The following is a 26,138-nucleotide window of genomic DNA, read 5'->3' on the forward strand; positions in this document are numbered from 1 at the left end:
TGGGTGGGTGGGAAAGGGAGGGGTTCAATTGAGTTCTGATTGGGGAATTGTCGGGTGAATTGTGAACTGTCAGTATAGACATGTCAATTGATGATTTTCTTGTGGATAGGTTCTGAACTGTGGAAGAATCAGAGAAACTGGGGTTAACTGAATTTGCATTTTTGATATTCTGTTCTATTGGTTTGGGTTTGTTGTTTGGTGAATTTCCATGATTTACTTTGCCAAATTTGCTGTTAAGGAATATTCTACGTGATTGGGTCATTTCAAATCTTTTTTCTGATTCAATTTTTTTAGGGTCTAATTGAGGAAGGGTACTGATTGGCTGAGGGATATTATTCATTGTATGTGTTCGTTCGGGACGAATATATTGGGAAGGGTGTTTATTCCAAGATCTGATTTGGTTAGTTTGATAGTCTGTTCTATCTCTGGTGAGTTTATTGGCTTTGAAGATTCTATGATTGATATTATGGTTGATGTGATGGAACTCTTGATGTTTGGAGTAAGTTTTTAGTTGTTCTATAATTGTTTCAATTCTACTGGTGAGTTTGACACATAGTATTTTCCGTTTGGATAACAATCTATTGATCATCCCACACGACCGGGTCGCGTCCGAGCCCGAGTGCCGGCCGGTAAAATCGGCCATTCTGCCCGGCCGGTTTGCATAAAGTTATGCATCCGTGCCGGGCAGATCCGGACAGTGACATCAGCGGCAACTCCTGAAGGGGAATCCCCATGTGTTTGGGGATTCTGCTTCAGGAGTTTCCCCTGATGTCACTGCCCAGATATGGACAGAGACATCAAGCGCTCTGTCCAGGAGCGGAATCCCCGAACACACGGGGATTCCGCTCCTTCAATGAGCTAAAGTGCGGCTAGCACATAGCAGAGCGGGGAGATACCTCCCCGCTCTGCTATAGTGGCGTCGCTACAGTAGTAGCAGCAGCAGCAGCTGCTGCAGCTGCTAGCGGCGCCATCAAAGGTGTCGCCGGGCCAGGGCGCTTTTAAAACAAGCAGGAGAAGGGAGCCAGCGCAGCGCTCCCTTCCACCTGCTGTACACCCCGGCCCTGCCACACCGTGTACAGCGATGCCATTCGTCAGAATGGCATCAACTCCTCCTCCTCACATGCACTCTGCGCTGTGAGGAGGAGGAGATAGAGCGCAAGAGCCGGAAAACCCGGCCGTCACTCGGGACACATCCCGGTGATGGCCGGGTATTACCCGGCCCCATAGACTTCTATGGGAGCCGGGCGGCCGGGTACCCGGGCGAAAATAGAGCATGTCCTATTTTTTGACGGGCGGTTTTCCCGGCCGTCAAAAAATCGGTCGTGTGAATAGCCCCATTAGGGGTCTATTATTCCTAATGCAGCCGTGTGCCGGCCGATTTATGAACGGCCGGCACCCGGCCGGGAAACCCTGCCGTGTGAATGAGGCCTTAGTGCATTCTTCCATATACTCTTCCCAATCTGTTGTGAAGATAATGTCATCTTTGAATGTAGAAAGGCATTGTAAGCCCTCTGGGTGTGATTTTTTCTTTTAGATACATAGATAAAAAGATGACATCAATATGATGTTGCATTTCTAATCTAGATGTGTCTTCAAGCTCATTAAAAAGATGGGTCATTTTCTGTGAATCCTCATCATTAAGTTCTACAGTCTCGGAATCCGTTTGTGGCCGGATAGAGGGATTACTTGCAGTCAGTAGTTTTAGGAGTCTCTCTCGGGACTCTTTTCGGTGTTTAAAATGTTCCATCGTTGCAGGGAGTCAGCTGTAGGATGATATAGATAGTTTTTCCTTTTTCTTTGATATGTTCCATAGACTATCTTTTGCGGCTTGGTAGAGAACACTTGGGTTCAATCTATGGGTTCCTAGGACAATCCCAAAGACGTGGCTAGACAATGACAGAGAAAACAACAAAGCGCACAATAGTGCATGAAACTGTGTATACAGGTGTGAACAGAGTGCAAGTGATGCTAACCTGGTGTGGTTATGACATCCAGAGTGCAAGTGATGCTAAGGTTAGCACTCTGTTCACACCCGTATACACAGTTTCATGCACTATTGTGCGCGTTCTTGTTTTCTCTCTGTCATTGTCTCTTATCATCATGTTATAGCGCAGGTGGAGCGGAGCAGAGTGATACTTTGTTTTGTGGGATAAGATTCTGTATAAACTTGTATTTTACTCATTTAACCCCTTCCTGCACAGGAGTTGTTCACATGACATAGGGAAGACCGGACACCTGCTGCAAAGGCCGGAGACCGGAGAGGACGTCGACCCCGGACATTTAACTACTTAGATGCCGTTGTAATGGCCGGAAGGAGGTGAAGGGAAAGTGAGCCCTAATCTACCCACCGCCCTGTCCCTGCCTACTTGCAACGACTCGCCCTAGGCGACGAGGTACAACTGGGCGGCGGTCCCTACGCTGTCTAAGTGCACAGGAAAACAAACAGGGAACATGCAAGGGAAGAGGCAGTAGCCACGGAACGCCACGAGGAAACGGAGCGGCGAACGGACAGTCAGGACCAGGACGAAGTGAGTACACCCAAGCGGGCAAGGAGACAGAAGCAAGCCAGGGGCAAAGCAAAGAAGGTCAAGCAGAACTGCAGCAAGGCAGAAGCACGGCAGAAGCAGGCTGGAGCAAGCAGCAGTGGGGCCAGGAATCCAAAAGAATTACAAGCACTGAGGGAGAGAACAGGGCAGGTAATAAAGGACAGGGGGCGGAGCTAACTCCGACAGACCAGGCCGCGATAGGCTCTCCCACTCCTGAGCCTGCCACCCTGGTTGGTGGGAGATGGTGTCAGTCGAACAGGTCTGGCCTCAGGTGTGGATTGATTAATCCCAGGAGTATACCTAGATGAAGTACCTGGCAGATCCCTAACAGTACTCCCCCTTTTATGAGGGGCCACCGGACCCTTACTAAGGGGACCCGGTTTAGTGGGGAAGAGAAGGTGGAACCTCCTGATCAATACCCCAGCGTGAACATCACGGGCAGGTACCCAAGTCCTCTCCTCCGGCCCGTATCCTCTCCAATGGACCAGGTACTGGAGGGAGCCCTGGACCATCCTACTGTCCATAATCTTGGCCACCTCGAATTCCACCCCCTCAGGGGTGAGAACGGGAACAGGAGGTATCCTCGAGGGGGACCAGGACGGGGAGCAGCGTTTAAGGAGGGAGGCATGGAAGACGTCATGTATGCGAAATGATGGGGGGAGCTCCAGACGGAAGGATACAGGGTTGAGGACTTCAATGATCTTATAAGGTCCAATAAATCGGGGAGCAAACTTCCTGGACGGGACCTTAAGGCGCAAGTTCCTGGACGACAACCAGACCAAATCCCCGACGACAAACCAGGGGTTAGCAGAACGTCTACTATCCGCCTGAATCTTTTGTGCGCTCTGGGACGCCTCTAGGTTCTTCTGAACCTGGGCCCAGACGGTGCACAGTTCCCGATGAACATCCTCTACCTCAGGATTATTGGAACAACCAGGGGAGACGGAGGAGAATCTTGGGTTAAACCCGAAATTACAGAAAAACGGGGAGACCCCTGACGAGTTACTGACCCGGTTATTCAAGGAAAATTCAGCAAGGGGAAGGAATGAGACCCAATCGAATTGACAGTCAGAGATGAAACACCTTAAATATTGTTCCAGGGATTGGTTGGTCCTTTCCGTTTGGCCATTAGTTTCGGGATGGAAGGCGGAGGAGAAGGACAGATCAATCTCCAACTTTTTACAAAAAGCTCTCCAAAATAAGGAAACAAATTGTACCCCTCTGTCAGAAACGATATTGACTGGGGCCCCATGGAGACGCAGGATGTGTTTCACAAACAAAGTAGCTAACGTCTTGGCGTTAGGTAGCTTCTTAAGGGGCACAAAGTGGCACATCTTGCTGAAGCGGTCGACTACCACCCACACCACCGACTTGCCCTGAGATGGAGGCAAATCGGTGATAAAATCCATGGAGATATGGGTCCAAGGTCTCTGGGGAATGGGCAAGGAACGTAGTAGGCCCGCAGGTCGGGACCTAGGGGTTTTAGACCTAGCGCAAACCTCACAAGCGGCGACGTAAGCCCTAACGTCTTTAGGCAACCCAGGCCACCAATAGTTTCTGGTAATGAGGTGTTTGGTGCCCAAGATGCCAGGATGACCAGATAGAGCGGAGTCATGGTTTTCCCTGAGTACCCTCAGCCGGTATTGCAGGGGAACAAACAGTTTGTCCCCAGGGACGTTCCCGGGAGCTGCACCCTGATCAGCCGCGATATCAGAAGCTAAATCAGAATCCGTGGCAGAGACGATTATACCAGGGGGTAAAATACAAGCAGGATCCTTCTCAGAAGGAGGATTGGCCATGAAACTACGTGACAGAGCATCAGCCTTAATATTCTTGGACCCAGCCCTATAGGTAACCAAGAAATTAAATCTGGTAAAGAATAGTGCCCACCGAGCTTGTCTAGGATTAAGCCTCCGGGCCGATTCTAGGAAAACCAGATTCTTGTGATCCGTAAGGACCGTTACCTGGTGTCTGGCCCCCTCCAGGAAGTGCCGCCACTCCTCAAAAGCCCATTTAATGGCTAGAAGTTCGCGGTTGCCAATATCATAGTTACTCTCCGTGGGCGAAAACTTCCTAGAGAAGTATGCACAGGGGCGGAGATGGGTGAGGGAGCTGGTACCCTGGGACAAGACGGCCCCCACTCCCACCTCGGAAGCGTCAACCTCCACAATAAATGGCTCCTCTTGGTTGGGCTGAATCAGCACGGGGGCCGAGATAAAGCACTTCTTGAGGGTCTCAAAGGCCTGGACGGCCTCAGGGGGCCAATGGAAGACATCAGCACCCTTGCGGGTAAGGTCCGTAAGAGGCTTAGCGACGACCGAGAAGTTGGCAATAAATCTCCTGTAATAGTTGGCGAACCCTAAAAAACACTGTAACGCCTTAAGGGAGGCAGGTTGGACCCATTCCGCCACAGCCTGAACCTTGGCAGGGTCCATGCGGAATTCATGAGGAGTGAGGATTTGCCCTAAAAATGGTATCTCCTGTACCCCAAAGACACATTTTTCAGTCTTAGCAAACAGATTATTCTCCCGAAGGACCTGGAGCACCTTCCTGACATGCTCCACGTGGGAGGACCAGTCCTTGGAAAACACCAGTATGTCATCAAGGTACACAACAAGAAAATTACCCAGGTACTCTCTCAGGATTTCATTAATAAAATTCTGGAAGACAGCAGGGGCATTACACAACCCAAAGGGCATGACCAGGTATTCGAAATGACCCTCGGGTGTGTTGAACGCAGTTTTCCACTCATCCCCCTCTTTGATGCGGATAAGGTTATATGCCCCCCGTAGATCGAACTTAGAAAACCATTGGGCTCCCTGAACCTGATTAAAAAGATCCGGAATCAAAGGAAGTGGGTACTGGTTCCTTACGGTGACCTTATTCAGGTTACGATAATAAATGCACGGCCTAAGACCACCATCCTTCTTCCCCACGAAGAAGAAGCCAGCACCTACAGGAGAAGTCGAGGGGCGAATGAAACCCTTGGCCAGGCATTCTTGGATATATTCCCTCATAGCTTTACGTTCAGGACATGAAAGATTAAATATCCTCCCCTTAGGAAGCTTGGCACCAGGCACCAAATCGATAGCGCAATCGTAATCTCTATGGGGGGGCAACACCTCGGAGGCCTCCTTAGAAAACACATCGGCGAAGTCCTGAACAAACTCAGGAAGCGTGTTTACCTCCTCCCGGGGAGAAATAGAGTTAACAGAAAGACATGACATAAGACATTCATTACCCCATTTGGTGAGATCCCCAGTATTCCAATCAAACGTGGGATTATGCAACTGCAACCAGGGAAGGCCTAAAACCAGATCAGATGATAATCCCTGCATCACCAGTACAGAGCACTGCTCCAAATGCATGGAGCCAACAAGGAGTTCAAAAACAGGAGTATGCTGAGTAAAATAACCATTAGCAAGGGGGGTTGAGTCGATTCCTACTACAGGGATAGGATAAGGTAAATCAATACAAGGCATCTTTAGAGACATAGCAAATTCCGCAGACATGATATTAGCAGATGACCCTGAATCCACGAAAGCACTGCCCGTGGCAGCCCGGCCAGCAAACGAGACCTGAAAGGGAAGCAAAATTTTATTGCGTTTCACATTAACGGGAAATACCTGTGCGCCCAAGTGACCTCCCCGATGATCACTTAGGCGCTGAAGTTTTCCGGCTTCTTATTCTTGCGCCTGGGACAGGTGTTCAGTAGATGCTTGTCGTCCCCACAGTAGAAGCAGAGACCATTCATTCTGCGAAACTCCCTACGTTGTCGAGGGGACATGGAGGCCCCGAGTTGCATAGGTACCTCCGAGTCCTCCGTGGAGGGGCGAGGAGACGGGACCTCGGGGGGGATCGCAGAAAAGTCAGAGGGGAGCACACTGAAGCGTTCTAGCTGACGTTCCCTGAGACGTCGGTCAAGTCGTACTGCTAGGGCCATAACCTGGTCAAGGGAGTCAGACGAGGGGTAGCTAACCAGCAGATCCTTCAGGGCGTCAGATAATCCTAACCTAAACTGGCACCTTAGGGCCGGATCGTTCCACTGAGAAGCTACGCACCACTTCCTAAAATCAGAACAGTATTCCTCAACCGGTCTCTTACCCTGACGTAAGGTCACCAGCTGACTCTCGGCTAAGGCAGTCCTGTCAGTCTCGTCGTAAATGAGTCCGAGGGCAGAGAAAAAACGATCAACAGAGGAAAGTTCAGGGGCGTCAGGAGCCAAGGAGAAGGCCCACTCTTGGGGCCCTTCCTGGAGTCGGGATATGATGATACCCACCCGCTGGTTCTCGGAACCTGAGGAGTGGGGCTTTAGGCGGAAATACAGTCTGCAACTCTCCCGGAAGGAGAGAAACGTCTTACGGTCCCCTGAGAACCGGTCAGGTAATTTGAGGTCGGGTTCTAGAGGTGAGTTGAGGGGTACTACTAAAGCAGCGTCACCCTGATTGACCCTTTGGGCCAGGGCCTGGACCTGTAGGGAGAGGCCCTGCATCTGCTGGGCCAGGGTCTCAAGGGGGTCCATGATAGCGTCAGCGTAGGAGAAATGGTAGACTAGGTAAGGGCTTGTAATTATGTAATGGCCGGAAGGAGGTGAAGGGAAAGTGAGCCCTAATCTACCCACCGCCCTGTCCCTGCCTACTTGCAACGACTCGCCCTAGGCGACGAGGTACAACTGGGCGGCGGTCCCTACGCTGTCTAAGTGCACAGGAAAACAAACAGGGAACATGCAAGGGAAGGGGCAGTAGCCACGGAACGCCACGAGGAAACGGAGCGGCGAACGGACAGTCAGGACCAGGACGAAGTGAGTACACCCAAGCGGGCAAGGAGACAGAAGCAAGCCAGGGGCAAAGCAAAGAAGGTCAAGCAGAACTGCAGCAAGGCAGAAGCACGGCAGAAGCAGGCTGGAGCAAGCAGCAGTGGGGCCAGGAATCCAAAAGAATTACAAGCACTGAGGGAGAGAACAGGGCAGGTAATAAAGGACAGGGGGCGGAGCTAACTCCGACAGACCAGGCCGCGATAGGCTCTCCCACTCCTGAGCCTGCCACCCTGGTTGGTGGGAGATGGTGTCAGTCGAACAGGTCTGGCCTCAGGTGTGGATTGATTAATCCCAGGAGTATACCTAGATGAAGTACCTGGCAGATCCCTAACAGCCGTGGTCAATAGCGACTGCAGAATCTAAGCTGTAAGAAAGAGAGGGGGCGTCCTCTGTGACAGATTATCGGCCCCTCTCACTACGATCACGGGGTATGGATGGCTGTCATGGCAGCCTGTGGTTATGAAGGTCCGCCATCTTTCTGCTCCCATTAACCCCTTAAACGTAATCACGATATACTGCGATATTAGTGGTACAGTGTATTGTACCAGCGATCTAATCATCACTAGATCACGTCCCCCAGAAGAATAATGCCATTTGGTAATAATAGTTCGATAAAGTTTTTAGTTCTCTACAAATTATTATTAAATATAAAATAAAACCTTTTTCCCATTTTGTCTTTAAAGAGGCTCTGTCACCAGATTTTGCAGCCCCTGTGTGCTATTGCCTGTGATCGGCGCTGCAATGTGGATTACAGTAACGTTTTTATTTTTAAAAAACGAGCATTTTTGGCCAAGTTATGACCATTTTTGTATTTATGCAAATGAGGCTTGAAAAGTACAACTGGGCGTGTTTAAAGGGGTTTTCCAATCCTTTTTTTTTTTTTTTAAATCAATGCAATGTTCCTCTATTAATATATTAGTGTGCTCTGACTATCTTTTTCCTGATAATAAATGGTTTTAGTAACATAACTCCCTATTGTTTACCTGGAGAGGTTTGTTTTGCTCAGTAAGTTCATTCCTCTTCTCTTCCTGTGTTTCTCCTCCCTGCATGCACTGCTCTAGTCCCAGCATGCAATGTGCATGCAGCAGTGCACTTGCTCCGCCTACTACACCCAGCTCTACTAACTTCTGCAATCTCAGTCTTCATTTTGGTGCTCTCATTCTATTAGGCCTCATTTACACGAGCGTGTGCGTTTTGCGCGCGCAAAAAAACGCTGCGTTTTGCGTGCGCAAAAGGCAATTGACAGCTCCGTGTGTCATCCGTGTATGATGCGCGGCTGCGTGATTTTCGCGCAGCCGCCATCATAGAGATGAGGCTAGTCAACGCCCGTCACTGTCCAAGGTGCTGAAAGAGCTAACTGATCGGCAGTAACTCTTTCAGCACCCTCGACAGTGAATGCCGAACACAATATACACCAACCTGTGAATAAAAAAAGACGTTCACACTTACCATGAACTGCCTGCTTCCTCCAGTCCGGTCTCCCGGCCGTTGCCTTGGTGACGCGTCCCTCTCTTGTCATCCGGCCCCACCTCCCAGGATGACGCGGCAGGCCATGAGACCGCTGCAGCCTGTGATTGGCTGCAGCCTGTGCTTGGCCTGTGATTGGCTGCAGCTGTCACTTGGCCTGAATTGTCATCCCGGGAGGTCGGACTGGAGGAAGGAGCCGGGACTTATCGGTAAGTCAGAACTTCTGTTTTTTTTTACACGTATATGTATATTGTGATCGAAAGTCACTGTCCATGGTGCTGAAACAGTTTAAGTCTTTGAGCACCGTGGGCAGTGACTGTCTCCTGACGTCGCGTACCCGAACATTTTTTGCCGGGTTCGGTTAAAACGAGTTCGGCCGAACCCGGTGAAGTTCGGTGCGCTCATCTCTAATTTGACACTCCGTTTGGATGTTTGTAACCAGAAAAGCACGTGGTGCTTTTCTGTTTACATTCATCCTTTTGACAGCTCTTGCGTGATTTTCGCGCATGCAACGCAGGACCGTCAGTGTGGCATGCGTTGTTTTCACGCACCCATTGAAGTCAATGGGTGCGTGTTGCGTGAAAAACGCAAGAATATAGAACATGTCGTGAGTTTTACGCAACGCACTCACGCAGCGCAAAATTCACGCATCGTCTAAACAGCCCCATAGACTATTATAGGTGCGTACGACACGCGTGAAAAGCACGCGCGTCGCACGCGCGTATAATACGCTCGTGTAAATGAGGCCTAACTGATAGCACAAGCTGAAATCACTGGATATCTGCGTTTTTAACCTCTTAACGCCGAAGGGCGGATATATCAGTCCTCTGCAGCTGCTAGTTCGCGCAGGAGGAGGGATATATCCGTCCTGTGATGGCGCGGGTACTGCCAGTGTACCCACACGATCAGCGGCAGGAGCACTGCTGTTATACACAGCCTGGCTCCTGCTGCAACTGCGGGAATCGAAGCGCGCTCCGATTCCGGCAGTTTAACCCATTAAATGCCGCTGTCAATAGTGACAGCGGCATCTAATGTGTTTGACAGAGGGAGGGAGCTCCCTCTGTTTTATACTGACAGGCAATAATGCTTTGGTATACGAAGTATACCAAAGCATTATATATGCGATCGGCACATCGCATAGTGAAGTCCCATGGTGGGACTAAAAAAAAAATGTCAATCCGTTAAATAAAGTTGGTGAAAAAACAAAAAAAAAATTACAGTGAAAATCAAATAAAACTACTTTTTTTGCCCAAAAAGTGGTTTTTTTAAAGTAAAAGTGTCAAAACAAATCACACACACACATATATGGTATCCCCGCGATCGTAACCACTTGAACAATAAAATTAACACATTAATTAAACCGCTGGATGAACGGCGTCCAAAAAAACAACGGCAAAATTCGCTCTTTTCTCCCATTCCCACCATAAAAAATTAAATAAAAATTAATCTAAGTCCTATGTACCCCAAAATAGTACTAATGAAAACTACACATTGTCCCGCAAAAATCAAGCCCACGTACGGCCACATCGACGGAAAAATAAAACCGTTACGGCTCTTGGAACGCGGCGATGCAAAAACAAGTAATTTTTTTCTAAAAGGGTTTTTATTGTGCAAACGTAGGAAAACATATAAAACCTTTACATATTTGGTATCCCCGTAACCGTGCCGAGCCATAGAATAAAGGTAACATGTTATTTATGCTGCATAGTAAACGGCGTAAATTTATAACGTGAAAATCAATGCTGGAATAGCTGCTTATTTTCAATTCTCTCCTAAAATAAAGTTAATAAAAGTTAATCAATATATTAAAAGCATCTAAAAATGGTACAATTACAAAATACAACTCGTCCCGCAAAAAACAAGCCCTTATACGGCGATGGCGACGGAATAAAAAAAGAGTTACGACTCTTGGAATGTGACCGTGAAAAAAACAAAAATAATCCTTGGTCGTGCAAAATAGCCCGGTCATTAAGGGGTTAAACGGTTTGAAGAGGTCTTCTGGTACCAAAACAGTGGAAACCCCCAAAAGGTGCCCCCAATTTGGAAACTAGACCCCCTTGAGGAATTCATTGTAGTTTTCTTGGGGTCCATACGGCTTTTTGATCAGTTTTTATTCTATTTTTAGGTGGCGTGGTGACTAAAAAACAGCAATTCTACTATTGTTTTTTTAATCTATTATTTTTACAGCGTCACCGTGCGCTATAAATGACATATTCACTTTATTCTGCGGGGCGATACGATTAGGGCTCATTTACACGAGCGTGTTATACATCCGTGCAACGCGCGTCGCAGGGACCTATGTTAGTCTATGGGGCCGTGCAGCCAGGTGGGCGTGATTTTCACGCAGCGTATGTCCGCTGCGTGAAACGCACGACGTCCTATATTTGTGCGCTGTTCGCGCATCACGCACCCATTGAAGTCAATGGGTGTGTGAAAACCACGCATGTCGCACGGAAGCAATTCCGTGGGACGCGCGTGATTCGTGCAACAGCACTGTAAAGGATGAATGAAAACAGAAAAGCACCACGTTCTTTTCTGTTTACAAACATCCAAACGGAGTGTCATAATGATGGCGGCTGCGCGAAAACCAGGCAGCCGCGCATCATAAAGGGCTGACACACGGAGCTGTTAAGTGCTTTTTGCGCACGCAAAACGCCGCGCTTTTTGCTTGCACAAAATGCACACGCTTGTGTAAACACGGCCTTACGGTGACACCAGATGTTTATAGTTTTTTTTATGTCTTATGGCGTTTGCACAATAAAATACGTTTTGTAAACAATCATTCACTTTTTGTGTTCCTTATTCTAAGAGCAAGAACTTTATTATTTTTCCATCAATAAAGCCGTGCGAGGACTTATTTTTTGCGTAACGAACTGTAGTTTCGATCAGGACCATTTTTCGGTAAATGCAACTTTTTGATCTATTTTTAATACATTTTTTGGGAGGTGAAGTGACCAAACAATTGTGATTTTGGTACGGTATATTATTATTTTCTTTTACGGCGTTCACCGCGCGGGATAAATAACAAAATAATTTTGTAGTTCAGGCCGTTACGGACGCGGCGATACCAATTATGTATCGTTTATTTATATATTTTTATTAATAAAAAAGGACTGATAAGGGAAAAAAAGGGGGATTTTTTTAACTTTTAATTTCTTATTTTTACACATCTTTTTTAACTTTTTTTTAACTTTATTACTTTGTCCCATTAGGGGACTTGAGGGCAGGAGGCCCTGATCGCTATTCTAATACACTGCACTACATCCGTAGTGCAGTGTATTAGAACTGTCAGCTATTCACTGACAGCAAGCATAGTGGGTCCTGACTTTGTCAGGACCCACTAGGCTTCCGTCGATGGCATAGCCGGACGCCTTTGTTTGGTGTCCGGTTGCCATAGTAACCATCGCCGGCCGCTATCGTGTAGCAGGCCGGCGATGGTAACTTAACCCCTAAAAACCCGCGATCTCTATAGAACGCGGCTTTTAAGGGGTTAATCAGCGGGGACACAGCGATCGGTCCCCGCTGTAGGAGCTGCGGCAGCTGCTGTACGAGACAGCAGCTGTCACAGCTCCTGCACCTGTCGGGAAGACGGCCGAAACGGCCGTTATTCCTGCAACTTCGTATACACACCGCTACACACCTTCAACCTTGCGCATGCGCAGTGTAATATACACGGCCGCTGAAGACGCAGCCACATAATTTCACAGAGCATGCGCGGTGGAGTGTGTTCACCACGCATGCTCTAATTCAATAAAGAAGCACGTGGTACGGTTACGTCATTTTTGACGTAACCGTACAGTGTGAAAGCCGGAAACCGGAAGCAAGGCAGAAGACCAAATGGACGGGTCTGCACAGGAAGTGCAGATTTTGCATTGCTAAGGGGACGGCGACGGAGGAGGATATACGACGCTACAGCCATCTGATGAAACGTAAGTACATTGGAAAGTTATATCTTTTTCATTGTTTTATTTAAATAAATGTAATTTTTTAGTTCCGGAATACCCCTTTAAACGCGTGAAATGACGGGCGGGGCTATGCGAGGAGGCGGGGCTTCTGTGCCGTAAAAAGTGTGGTCAGGCGATAACCACGTGCCATGAAGGGCGGGGCTGTGAGGGGCGGGGCTATTTGACGTGTGATCAGGTGATGATTCAGTGTTAACTCTTCTATAGGTTGTCAGCAATTGTGTGAGAGGAGGAGCCAGAGGAATGCTGGGAGTTGTAGTTCTCTCCTCTTATATCTCCTCCTGTAATGTCCTCTGATATCACATAATAACAGCCTGGACATGCTGGGAGTTGTAGTTCTCTTCTCTTATATCTCCTCCTGTAATGTCCTCTGATATCACATAATAACTGCCTGGACATGCTGGGAGTTGTAGTTCCCTCCTCTTATATCTCCTCCTGTAATGTCCTCTGATATCACATAATAACAGTCTGGACATGCTGGGAGTTGTAGTTCTCTTCTCTTATATCTCCTCCTGTAATGTCCTCTGATATCACATAATAACAAAAACCTATAAATCGGAGTCTGACACACCAAAAGTAACTTTAAAATAGAAAATTTATTGAATACATCTAAAAAATGCCACAAAAAGTTAAAACAGAGATGATATCCACAGTACAGAAAGACAACCAGATTAATTGTATATAATAATTCCAGATATATGGGTAAAAGGCAACACTGTTCAGATACAGGAATACATCCACAGTGGGTTACAATTGTGTAGCGTCATATACATATTCAGATACATTCACCAGCAAAATGGGCTATTCAGCACATAGGGCAAAACTCCCCCGTATGTATCTCTTTCACATTTTTAAAGTATAAATTAAGTAAGCATCAATGAATGACGTACAAAAGTATAAATACCCCTGAATAAGGCCAGATGCAAAAATCAGTAAAGAAACAATACAAATACTAGTACCATGCACAAGTAAAATACATGGCTCAAATTTAAACAAGTGAAAACAGACACATGAAATACGAGCAGGGCAATAGCTGTAATGTCAGCCCCAGTTGCAGACACTCAAACACCCATTAGATTAGATGTGGTAGAAAAAAGCTTTAGCTGGAACACAGACATATGCTGGAAGCGGAGTTCATACCCATTGTGACAGGTCACCGTCTCTGGTGTCAACCCCGACGCGCGTTTCGGCCCGGAAGCCTTCGTCTGGGGGTGGTGTTGTGATTGAAGATGCCGTCCCTATAAAGCTGCCCTCGTCCAATCACCTTCTATATTAGAAGGATGCAGCAGCTGTGTCTCGGTGCAGGAGATTGTACTGACGTCGTTGCAGGAGATAAATGCCGGTGTGTTAAATCCGAACACACTGGAGAGTGAGATCACCTGACCCACGATCCGGCCCCAAGCCGGAAGATGCAACCATAGCAACGCTTGCCGCACATCAAGACACAGTGACAAGACGAATACACAAAGGTTAATACATAAAAACCAGATGTACGAAAGGGACGGGGGAGGCAAAGCGGAACATGGGAGAGAAAGAAAAACAGCTCAAAAGATAAATTAAAATATATACTACGGGCCGTATCATGCACTCAGTGATCTAGCACAAAAATAACATTACAATTAAAGATGGAATTCATGAAAACGAGTTATATATACATACATGCATACTTGCCAACAAAATTAATAAATAACGAATATTAAATAGGTGAATAACTTCTAAAGAAAATGGATCAAAAATTAATAAAAAATGAATAAATGAATACACAATGCCAAAACAAATACTTACTCCTAAAATAAATACAAAGTGTATAAGTGAATACATACATACACAACACACATTAGATCACAAGTACAAATATATATGTCTATTTCATTTATGAATATTGTTGTTTAAAAAGATTTTTTAAAAAAATATATTTTTATTAATTTTTATTATTTATTATTCCTTTCCCTAACCTTTCCCTATTGGTGTGTGAACAGTGGTAAATAGTATGCGTATATGAATACAAACGCATACCAACAAATAATGTAAAATGAAGACATACAACAAGAGGTACATAATATCAAACATATACCAATAATAAATAAATGCAAGATTACAACAACAAGAGTGAAAATAAAAGTGAAACTTATATCTTATTTAACACCAATAAAAGTGTGATTAATCATACATTAAATACAGAAGCTAACATACCCAAAACAAACATATATAAGAATATGTGAATAAATTTATTAAAATAAAATAGAAAATATATGAATATAGAGATAAATATCATATATAAACTATAATAAAGTATATCTATCTAGGCATTGGATACACAATTATAAATAAATAAATATAATATAGAAAAACAATTATATAGTAGGTGAAAAATATATGTATATATTTATATCACATAAAAAATCCATGATATTGCAATTTAAAATATAATACAAGAATTGGAAAACTAATTGTTGTCAGTCCATTTACATTAATGCAAAATAAACTATAAACTATAAACCATACACTTCTACACAAATCAACCATCAGATAAATATTAAATAAATATTATGTAAACATTATGTAGATATTATTGCAACAGAAATATCTTCACAACACATATGCATATATATATATGCACATATGTGTGAATACCATTCAATATAGCAAAAACCAATGCGTACAATAAAATATTGCCAAGATATATACATTTCTTTCAATTTAATGAATGAATGAATGAATGATCAAACATGATTGGCACTAAGTCAACACATAAGTCAATCCATATATCCGTATATATATTAATATTCATATTTTACTGCTATAATAAGTGAATACATAGATCCATCCATAAGAGTTGCAAAGACCACACTTAAATACATAAAAATACATAAATCGCTAAACAAATTTCTCTCTTCCAATGGCCCGTTTAGTAAACAGATTAGAAGGATGGGAAGGTGGAAAATCTCATTCAACCAAATAGGGAAGCATCAGAATTGTGGATCATATCAGGTTCTCAAAAGGTTGGAAAGTCAATCCATATAACTAAAAACAAAAGCACAAAGCATATTTATATTAAAACTTATACACGAACCACGGACATATTAAAAACAACACCATGAAAGATACTGACACTCTACAGGAAAGCTGCGAAACCCAGGCTTTCATTTAAGCCATTAGGTTGTAATGTTTTTAATTTCCAAATCCATTTGGATTCAACTCTTAACAATTTCTTCATTAGGGATCCTCCCCTCATATCCAGTTGTACATGGTCAATGCCCTTAATCTTCAAAGATTTGGATGCGCAATTATGGTACTGAGCAAAATGTCGTGGCAGGGTTTTCAAAAATTCAATTTTGTCCAAAGCTGTTCCCCTAGCTGCCTCAATACTATTGACATGCTCCCTCGTACGTGTTTTCAATTCTCTAGTAGTAAGCCCAATATAGATCTTAGGGCAGGGGCAATAAGCATAATAAATTACACCCTTTGTGTTACAATTAATGGGCCAAGTGATCTTATATTTATATTGCCCTGATGAGTCCACAAAGTCATCACTGCAAACAACATTCGGGCATGCAATGCATCTCCCACATGGTTTACACCCCCATCTGGGTTTGGATGCTCCGAATATGGTTTTAGCTAACTGGGGTTGATGATAGCTATAAACCAGAGTGTCACGAAGGTTCCTAGCTCTTCTTGATGCAAATGCTGGTTTGACCGGTAATAACTCAGCTAAAACACCATCAGTTTGTAAAACTGACCAATGCTTAGACAGACATTTCTGCATCTCACCCCATCTATCATGAAACGTAGTGACATACCTGATTTTAGTGTCAGCAGTTTTCTTTGTAGTAGTGGGATGAAGCAATTGAGTCCGTGTAGCTCTGCACGCCCTATTGTACGCTCGATTAATGCATCTCCTGGTGTAGCCCCTATCGGAGAAACGCTGTTTAAGGATGGTCGCTTGTCTTTCAAAATCATCATCAGATGAGCATAATCTACGTATTCTCAAAAATTGTCCGATCGGGATAGATCGAATCATATGTGGAGGATGCGAAGAAGAGGCATGCAAATAGGAGTTAACCGACGTTTCCTTTCTGTGTAAATCAGTTTGAATACAGCCAGTCCTATCACTTTTGATCAAAACATCCAAAAAATCGATGGCTGTTGAGCTAGTTTTCCAAGTCAATCGTATATTGACCTCATTTACATTCAACTCACCCATGAAGGAATCAAATTCCCCTTGGGTGCCCTGCCAGATGATGAAAATGTCATCGATGAATCTGGTCCAGAGGACCACCTTACTCATAGATGAAAAACGGTCTGACAGGAAAAGGTCCCTCTCCCACAGCCCCAGGAACAAATTAGCGTATGAGGGAGCACAAGCTGACCCCATCGCCGTTCCCTGGAGCTGGAGGTAGAAAGATCCGTTGAAAGTGAAAAAATTGTGTGAGAGCACAAATTCCAATAAAGTTAAAACCAACTGTGATTTGGCCGAATCATTGTCTGTCATCCTTAGAAAATAAGCCACTGCCTGAAGGCCATCTTGGTGGCGGATATTTGTATACAGTGATTCAACGTCACATGTTGCCAGTAGCATATTGGGTTCAAGTTGAACACCTTCCAATTTTTTAAGGAGATCAGCCGAATCACGGAGATAAGATGGTAAAGTCTCCACCATTGGTTTCAGAATTGTGTCAATGTATTTACTCACATTATCACAAACATTCTCTCTCCCGGAGATGATAGGTCGCCCTGGTGGTAGGTTAAGATTTTTGTGTATTTTCGGTAATAAATATAGACTTGACACTTTGGGGTCCTGAACCACCAGACAATCCATTATGTGTGTATGGGTTATTATGTGATGGGTCAGATTTTGTGACTGCGATAAATGTATCTGGGGAATTTCTTTCGTGGTGTTCTTCATGTAGGTATACTACTATCACATAATAACAGTCTGGACATGCTGAGGGTTGTAGTTCTCTCCTCTTATATCTCCTCCTGTAATGTCCTCTGATATCACATAATAACAGTCTGGACATGCTGGGAGTTGTAGTCCTCTCGTCTTATATATCCCCCTGTAATGTCCTCTGATATCACATAATAACAGCCGGGAGATGCTGGGAGTTGTAGTTCTCTCCTCTTATATCTCCTCCTGTAATGTCCTCTGATATCACATAATAACAGTCTGGACATGCTGAGGGTTGTAGTTCTCTTCTCTTATATCTCCTCCTGTAATGTCCTCTGATATCACATAATAACTGCCTGGACATGCTGGGAGTTGTAGTCCTCTCTTATACCTCCTCCTGTAATGTCCTCTGATATCACATAATAACAGCCTGGACATGCTGGGAGTTGTAGTTCTCTCTTATACCTCCTCCTGTAATGTCCTCTGATATCACATAATAACAGCCGGGACATGCTGGGAGTTGTAGTTCTCTCCTCTTATATCTCCCCCTGTATTGTCCTCTGATATCACATAATAACAGCCTGGACATGCTGGGAGTTGTAGTTCTCTCCTCTTATATCTCCTCCTGTAATGTCCTCTGATATCACATAATAACAGCCTGGACATGCTGGGAGATGTAGTTCTCTCCTCTTATATCTCTTCCTGTAATGTCCTCTGATATCACATAATAACAGTCTGGACATGCTGGGAGTTGTAGTTCTCTCTTATACCTCCTCCTGTAATGTCCTCTGATATCACATAAGAACAGCCTGGACATGCTGGGAGTTGTAGTTCTCTCCTCTTATATCTCCTCCTGTAATGTCCTCTGATATCACATAATAACAGTCTGGACATGCTGGGAGTTGTAGTTCTCTCCTCTTATATCTCCTCCTGTAATGTCCTCTGATATCAAATAATAACAGTCTGGACATGCTGGGAGTTGTAGTCTTCTCCTCTTATATCTCCTCCTGTAATGTCCTCTGTTATTATGTGATATCAGAGGACATTACAGGAGGAGATATAAGAGGAGAGAACTACAACTCCCAGCATGTCCAGACTGTTATTATGTGATATCAGAGGACATTACAGGAGGAGATATAAGAGGAGAGGACTACAACTCCCAGCATGTCCGGGCTGTTATTATGTGATATCAGAGGACATTACAGGAGGATATATAAGAGGAGAGGACTACAACTCCCAGCATGTCCAGACTGTTATTATGTGATATCAGAGGACATTACAGGAGGAGATATAAGAGGAGAGAACTACAACTCCCAGCATGTCCAGACTGTTATTATGTTATATCAGAGGACATTACAGGAGGAGATATAAGAGAGGAGAGGACTACAACTCCCAGCATGTCCAGACTGTTATTATGTGATATCAGAGGACATTACAGGAGGAGATATGAGGAGAGAACTACAACTCCCAGCATGTCCAGACTGTTATTATGTGATATCAGAGGACATTACAGGAGGAGATGAGGAGAGGAGAGGACTACAACTCCCAGCATGTCCAGACTGTTATTATGTGATATCAGAGAACATTACAGGAGGAGATATAAGAGGAGAGGACTACAACTCCCAGCATGTCCAGACTGTTATTATGTGATATCAGAGGACATTACAGGAGGAGATATGAGGAGAGAACTACAACTCCCAGCATGTCCAGACTGTTATTATGTGATATCAGAGGACATTACAGGAGGAGATGAGGAGAGAACTACAACTCCCAGCATGTCCAGACTGTTATTATGTGATATCAGAGGACATTACAGGAGGAGATATAAGAGAGGACTACAACTCCCAGCATGTCCAGACTGTTATTATGTGATATCAGAGGACATTACAGGAGGAGGTATAAGAGGAGAGTACTACAACTCCCAGCATGTCCAGACTGTTATTATGTTATAATCAGAGGACATTACAGGAGGAGGTATAAGAGGAGAGGACTACAACCCCCAGCATGTCCAGACTGTTATTATGTGATATCAGAGGACATTACAGGAGGAGATATAAGAGGAGAGAACTACAACTCCCAGCATGTCCAGACTGTTATTATGTGATATCAGAGGACATTACAGGAGGAGGTATAAGAGGAGAGAACTACAACTCCCAGCATGTCCAGGCTGTTATTATGTGATATCAGAGGACATTACAGGAGGAGGTATAAGAGGAGAGGACTACAACTCCCAGCATGTCCAGGCTGTTATTATGTTATATCAGAGGACATTACAGGAGGAGATATAAGAGGAGAGGACTACAACTCCCAGCATGTCCAGACTGTTATTATGTGATATCAGAGAACATTACAGGAGGAGGTATAAGAAGAGAGAACTACAACTCCCAGCATGTCCAGACTGTTATTATGTGATATCAGAGGACATTACAGGAGGAGGTATAAGAGGAGAGGACTACAACTCCCAGCATGTCCAGACTGTTATTATGTGATATCAGAGGACATTACAGGAGGAGATATAAGAAGAGAGAACTACAACTCCCAGCATGGCCAGACTGTTATTATGGGATATCAGAGGACAATACAGGAGAATTTATAAGAGGAGAGGACTACAACTCCCAGCATGTCTAGACTGTTATGTGATATCAGAGGACATTACAGGAGGGGGTATAAGAGGAGAGAACTACAACTCCCAGCATGTGCATGCTGTTATTATGGGATATCAGAGGACAATACAGGAGAATTTATAAGAGGAGAGGAATACAACTCCCAGCATGTCCAGACTGTTATGTGATATCAGAGGACATTACAGGAGGAGGTATAAGAGGAGAGAACTACAACTCCCAGCATGACCAGACTGTTATTATGTGATATCAGAGGACATTACAGGAGGAGATATAAGAGGAGAGAACTACAACTCCCAGCATGTCCAGGCTGTTATTTTGTGATATCAGAGGACATTACAGGAGGAGATATAAGACGAGAGGACTACAACTCCCAGCATGTCCAGACTGTTATTTTGTGATATCAGAGGACATTACAGGAGGAGGTATAAGAGGAGAGAACTACAACTCCCAGCATGTCCAGACTGTTATTATGTGATATCAGAGGACATTACAGGGGGAGGTATAAGAGAGAACTACAACTCCCAGCATGTCCAGGCTGTTGTGTGATATCAGAGGACATTACAGGAGGAGGTATAGGAGGAGAGAACTACAACTCCCAGCATGTCCAGACTGTAATTATGTGATATCAGAGGACATTACAGGAGGAGGTATAAGAGGAGAGAACTACAACTCCCAGCATGTCCAGACGGTTATTATGTGATATCAGAGGACATTACAGGAGGAGATATAAGAGGAGAGAACTACAACTCCCAGCATGTCTAGACTGTTATGTGATATCAGAGGACATTACAGGGAGGAGGTATAAGAGGAGAGGACTACAACTCCCAGCATGTCCAGACTGTTATTATGTGATATCAGAGGACATTACAGAAGGAGGTATAAGAGGAGAGGACTACAACTCCCAGCATGTCCAGCCTGTTATTATGTGATATCAGAGGACATTACAGGAGGAGATATAAGAGGAGAGAACTACAACTCCCAGCATGTCCAGGCTGTTATTATGGGATATCAGAGGACATTACAGGAGGAGATATAAGAGGAGAGGACTACAACTCCCAGCATGTCCAGACTGTTATTATGTGATATCAGAGGACATTACAGGAGGAGATATAAGAGGAGAGGACTACAACTCCCAACATGTCCAGGATGTTATTATGTGATATCAGAGGACATTACAGGAGGAGATATAAGAGGAGAGGACTACAACTCCCAGCATGTATAGACTGTTATGTGATATCAGAGGACATTACAGGAGGAGATATAAGAGAGGACTACAACTCCCAGCATGTCCAGACTGTTATGTGATATCAGAGGACATTACAGGAGGAGATATATGAGGAGAGAACTACAACTCCCAGCATGTCCAGACTGTTATTATGTGATATCAGAGGAAATTACAGGAGGATATATAACAGGAGAGAACTACAACTCCCAGCATGTCCAGACTGCTATTATGTGTTATCAGAGGACAATACAGGAGAATGTATAAGAGGAGAGGACTACAACTCCCAGCATGTCCAGGCTGTTATTATGTTATATCAGAGGACATTACAGGAGGAGACATAAGAGGAGAGAACTACAACTCCCAGCATGTCCAGACTGTTATTATGTGATATCAGAGGACATTACAGGAGGAGGTATAAGAGGAGAGAACTACAACTCCCAGCATGTCCAGGCTGTTATTATGTGATATCAGAGGACATTACAGGAGGAGGTATAAGAGGAGAGAACTACAACTCCCAGCATGTCCAGAATGTTATTATGTGATATCAGAGGACATTACAGGAGGAGATATAAGAGGAGAGAACTACAACTCCCAGCATGTCCAGACTGTTATTATGTGATATCAGAGGACATTACAGGAGGAGGTATAAGAGGAGAGGACTACAACTCCCAGCATGTCCAGGCTGTTATTATGTTATATCAGAGGACATTACAGGAGGAGATATAAGAAGAGAGAACTACAACTCCCAGCATGGCCAGACTGTTATTATGTGATATCAGAGGACATTACGGGAGGGGGTATAAGAGGAGAGAACTACAACTCCCAGCTTGTCCAAGCTGTTATGTGATATCAGAGGACATTACAGGAGGGGGTATAAGAGGAGAGAACTACAACTCCCAGCATGTGCAGGCTGTTATTATGGGATATCAGAGGACAATACAGGAGAATTTATAAGAGGAGAGGACTACAACTCCCAGCATGTCCAGACTGTTATTATGTGATATCAGAGGACATTACAGGAGGAGATATAAGAGGAGAGAACTACAACTCCCAGCATGACCAGACTGTTATTATGTGATATCAGAGGACATTACAGGAGGAGATATAAGAGGAGAGAACTACAACTCCCAGCATGTCCAGGCTGTTATTTTGTGATATCAGAGGACATTACAGGAGGAGATATAAGAGGAGAGGACTACAACTCCCAGCATGTCCAGACTGTTATTTTGTGATATCAGAGGACATTACAGGAGGAGGTATAAGAGGAGAGAACTACAACTCCCAGCATGTCCAGACTGTTATTATATGATATCAGAGGACATTACAGGAGGAGGTATAAGAGGAGAGGACTACAACTCCCAGCATGTCCAGACTGTTATTATGTGATATCAGAGGACATTACAGGGGGAGGTATAAGAGAGAACTACAACTCCCAGCATGTCCAGGCTGTTGTGTGATATCAGAGGACATTACAGGAGGAGGTATAGGAGGAGAGAACTACAACTCCCAGCATGTCCAGACTGTAATTATGTGATATCAGAGGACATTACAGGAGGAGGTATAAGAGGAGAGGACCACAACTCCCAGCATGTCCAGACGGTTATTATGTGATATCAGAGGACATTACAGGAGGAGATATAAGAGGAGAGAACTACAACTCCCAGCATGTCCAGACTGTTATGTGATATCAGAGGACATTACAGGGAGGAGGTATAAGAGGAGAGGACTACAACTCCCAGCATGTCCAGACGGTTATTATGTGATATCAGAGGACATTACAGGAGGAGGTATAAGAGGAGAGAACTACAACTCCCAGCATGTCCAGACTGTTATTATGGGATATCAGAGGACATTACAGGAGGGGGTATAAGAGGAGAGAACTACAACGCCCAACATGTCCAGGCTGTTATTATGGGATATCAGAGGACAATACAGGAGAATGTTTAAGAGGAGAGGACTACAACTCCCAGCATGACCAGACTGTTATTATGGGATATCAGAGGACATTACAGGAGGAGATATAAGAGGAGAGGACTACAACTCCCAGCATGTCCAGGCTGTTATTTTGTGATATCAGAGGACATTACAGGAGGAGATATAAGAGAGGAGAGGACTACAACTCCCAGCATGTCCAGACTGTTATTATGTGATATCAGAGGAAATTACAGGAGGATATATAACAGGAGAGAACTACAACTCCCAGCATGTCCAGACTGCTATTATGTGTTATCAGAGGACAATACAGGAGAATGTATAAGAGGAGAGGACTACAACTCCCAGCATGTCCAGGCTGTTATTATGTGATATCAGAGGACATTACAGGAGGAGATATAAGAGAGGAGAGGACTACAACTCCCAGCATGTCCAGGCTGTTATTATGTGATATCAGAGGACATTACAGGAGGAGACATAAGAGGAGAGAACTACAACTCCCAGCATGTCCAGACTGTTATTATGTGATATCAGAGAACATTACAGGAGGAGATATAAGAGGAGAGGACTACAACTCCCAGCATGTCCAGACTGTTATTATGTGATATCAGAGGACATTACAGGAGGAGATAAGAGGAGAGGACTACAACTCCCAGCATGTCCAGACTGTTATTATGTGATATCAGAGGACATTACAGGAGGAGATATGAGGAGAGAACTACAACTCCCAGCATGTCCAGACTGTTATTATGTGATATCAGAGGACATTACAGGAGGAGATATAAGAGGAGAGGACTACAACTCCCAGCATGTCCAGACTGTTATTATGTGATATCAGAGGACATTACAGGAGGAGATAAGAGGAGAGGACTACAACTCCCAGCATGTCCAGACTGTTATTATGTGATATCAGAGGACATTACAGGAGGAGATATGAGGAGAGAACTACAACTCCCAGCATGTCCAGACTGTTATTATGTGATATCAGAGGACATTACAGGAGGAGATGAGGAGAGAACTACAACTCCCAGCATGTCCAGACTGTTATTATGTGATATCAGAGGACATTACAGGAGGAGATATAAGAGAGGACTACAACTCCCAGCATGTCCAGACTGTTATTATGTGATATCAGAGGACATTACAGGAGGAGGTATAAGAGGAGAGTACTACAACTCCCAGCATGTCCAGACTGTTATTATGTTATAATCAGAGGACATTACAGGAGGAGGTATAAGAGGAGAGGACTACAACCCCCAGCATGTCCAGACTGTTATTATGGGATATCAGAGGACATTACAGGAGGAGATATAAGAGGAGAGAACTACAACTCCCAGCATGTCCAGACTGTTATTATGTGATATCAGAGGACATTACAGGAGGAGGTATAAGAGGAGAGAACTACAACTCCCAGCATGTCCAGGCTGTTATTATGTGATATCAGAGGACATTACAGGAGGAGGTATAAGAGGAGAGGACTACAACTCCCAGCATGTCCAGGCTGTTATTATGTTATATCAGAGGACATTACAGGAGGAGATATAAGAGAGGAGAGGACTACAACTCCCAGCATGTCCAGACTGTTATTATGTGATATCAGAGGAGATTACAGGAGGAGATATAAGAAGAGAGAACTACAACTCCCAGCATGGCCAGACTGTTATTATGTGATATCAGAGGACATTACGGGAGGGGGTAAAAGGGGAGAGAACTACAACTCCTAGCTTGTCCAAGCTGTTATGTGATATCAGAGGACATTACAGGAGGGGGTATAAGAGGAGAGAACTACAACTCCCAGCATGTGCATGCTGTTATTATGGGATATCAGAGGACAATACAGGAGAATTTATAAGAGGAGAGAACTACAACTCCCAGCATGTCTAGACTGTTATGTGATATCAGAGGACATTACAGGGAGGAGGTATAAGAGGAGAGGACTACAACTCCCAGCATGTCCAGACAGTTATTATGTGATATCAGAGGACATTACAGGAGGAGGTATAAGAGGAGAGAACTACAACTCCCAGCATGTCCAGACTGTTATTATGTGATATCAGAGGACATTACAGGGAGGAGACATAAGAGGAGAGAACTACAACTCCTAGCATGTCCAGGCTGTTATGTGATATTAGAGGACATTACAGGAGGAGATATAAGAGGAAAGGACTACAACTCCCAGCATGTACAGACTGTTATTATGGGATATCAGAGGACATTACAGGAGGAGCTATAAGAGGAGAGGGCTACAACTCCCAGCATGTCCAGGCTGTTATTTTGTGATATCAGAGGACATTACAGGAGGAGGTATAAGAGGAGAGGACTACAACTCCCAGCATGTCCAGGCTGTTATTATGTTATATCAGAGGACATTACAGGAGGAGATATAAGAGAGGAGAGGACTACAACTCCCAGCATGTCCAGACTGTTATTATGTGATATCAGAGGAGATTACAGGAGGAGGTATAAGAGGAGAGAACTACAACTCCCAGCATGTCCAGGCTGTTATTATGTGATATCAGAGGACATTACAGGAGGAGGTATAAGAGGAGAGGACTACAACTCCCAGCATGTCCAGGCTGTTATTATGTTATATCAGAGGACATTACAGGAGGAGATATAAGAGAGGAGAGGACTACAACTCCCAGCATGTCCAGACTGTTATTATGTGATATCAGAGG

At 44.5% G+C, this 26,138-nt stretch overlaps 2 protein-coding genes and 1 long non-coding RNA gene across 3 annotated transcripts in view; 1 reads left to right on the forward strand and 2 right to left on the reverse strand.

The window, feature by feature from the left end:
* LOC142710434 (uncharacterized) overlaps positions 1 to 26,138 on the forward strand; it is a 151,550-nt gene that overhangs the window by 99,504 nt on the left and 25,908 nt on the right. The gene's annotated exons all lie outside the window — the stretch shown is intronic.
* The window catches only part of LOC142710433 (uncharacterized), a 108,779-nt gene that overhangs the window by 18,386 nt on the left and 64,255 nt on the right, over positions 1 to 26,138 (reverse strand). Inside the window, exon 7 of the mRNA XM_075848559.1 lies at positions 5,093 to 5,104. Within this exon, the coding sequence (XP_075704674.1) occupies positions 5,093 to 5,104 (12 nt within the window). The remainder of the gene's footprint in view (positions 1 to 5,092; positions 5,105 to 26,138) is intronic.
* On the reverse strand, positions 15,571 to 17,584 carry LOC142710435 (uncharacterized). Its single transcript, XR_012869475.1, has 3 exons — positions 17,485 to 17,584; positions 16,592 to 16,702; positions 15,571 to 15,815 (listed from the first exon to the last, which is right to left on the reverse strand). It is a non-coding gene; the product is annotated as an uncharacterized LOC142710435 (long non-coding RNA).

This window comes from Rhinoderma darwinii, unplaced genomic scaffold, assembly GCF_050947455.1.
Source record: "Rhinoderma darwinii isolate aRhiDar2 unplaced genomic scaffold, aRhiDar2.hap1 Scaffold_425, whole genome shotgun sequence".
NCBI classification, from domain to species: domain Eukaryota; kingdom Metazoa; phylum Chordata; class Amphibia; order Anura; family Rhinodermatidae; genus Rhinoderma; species Rhinoderma darwinii.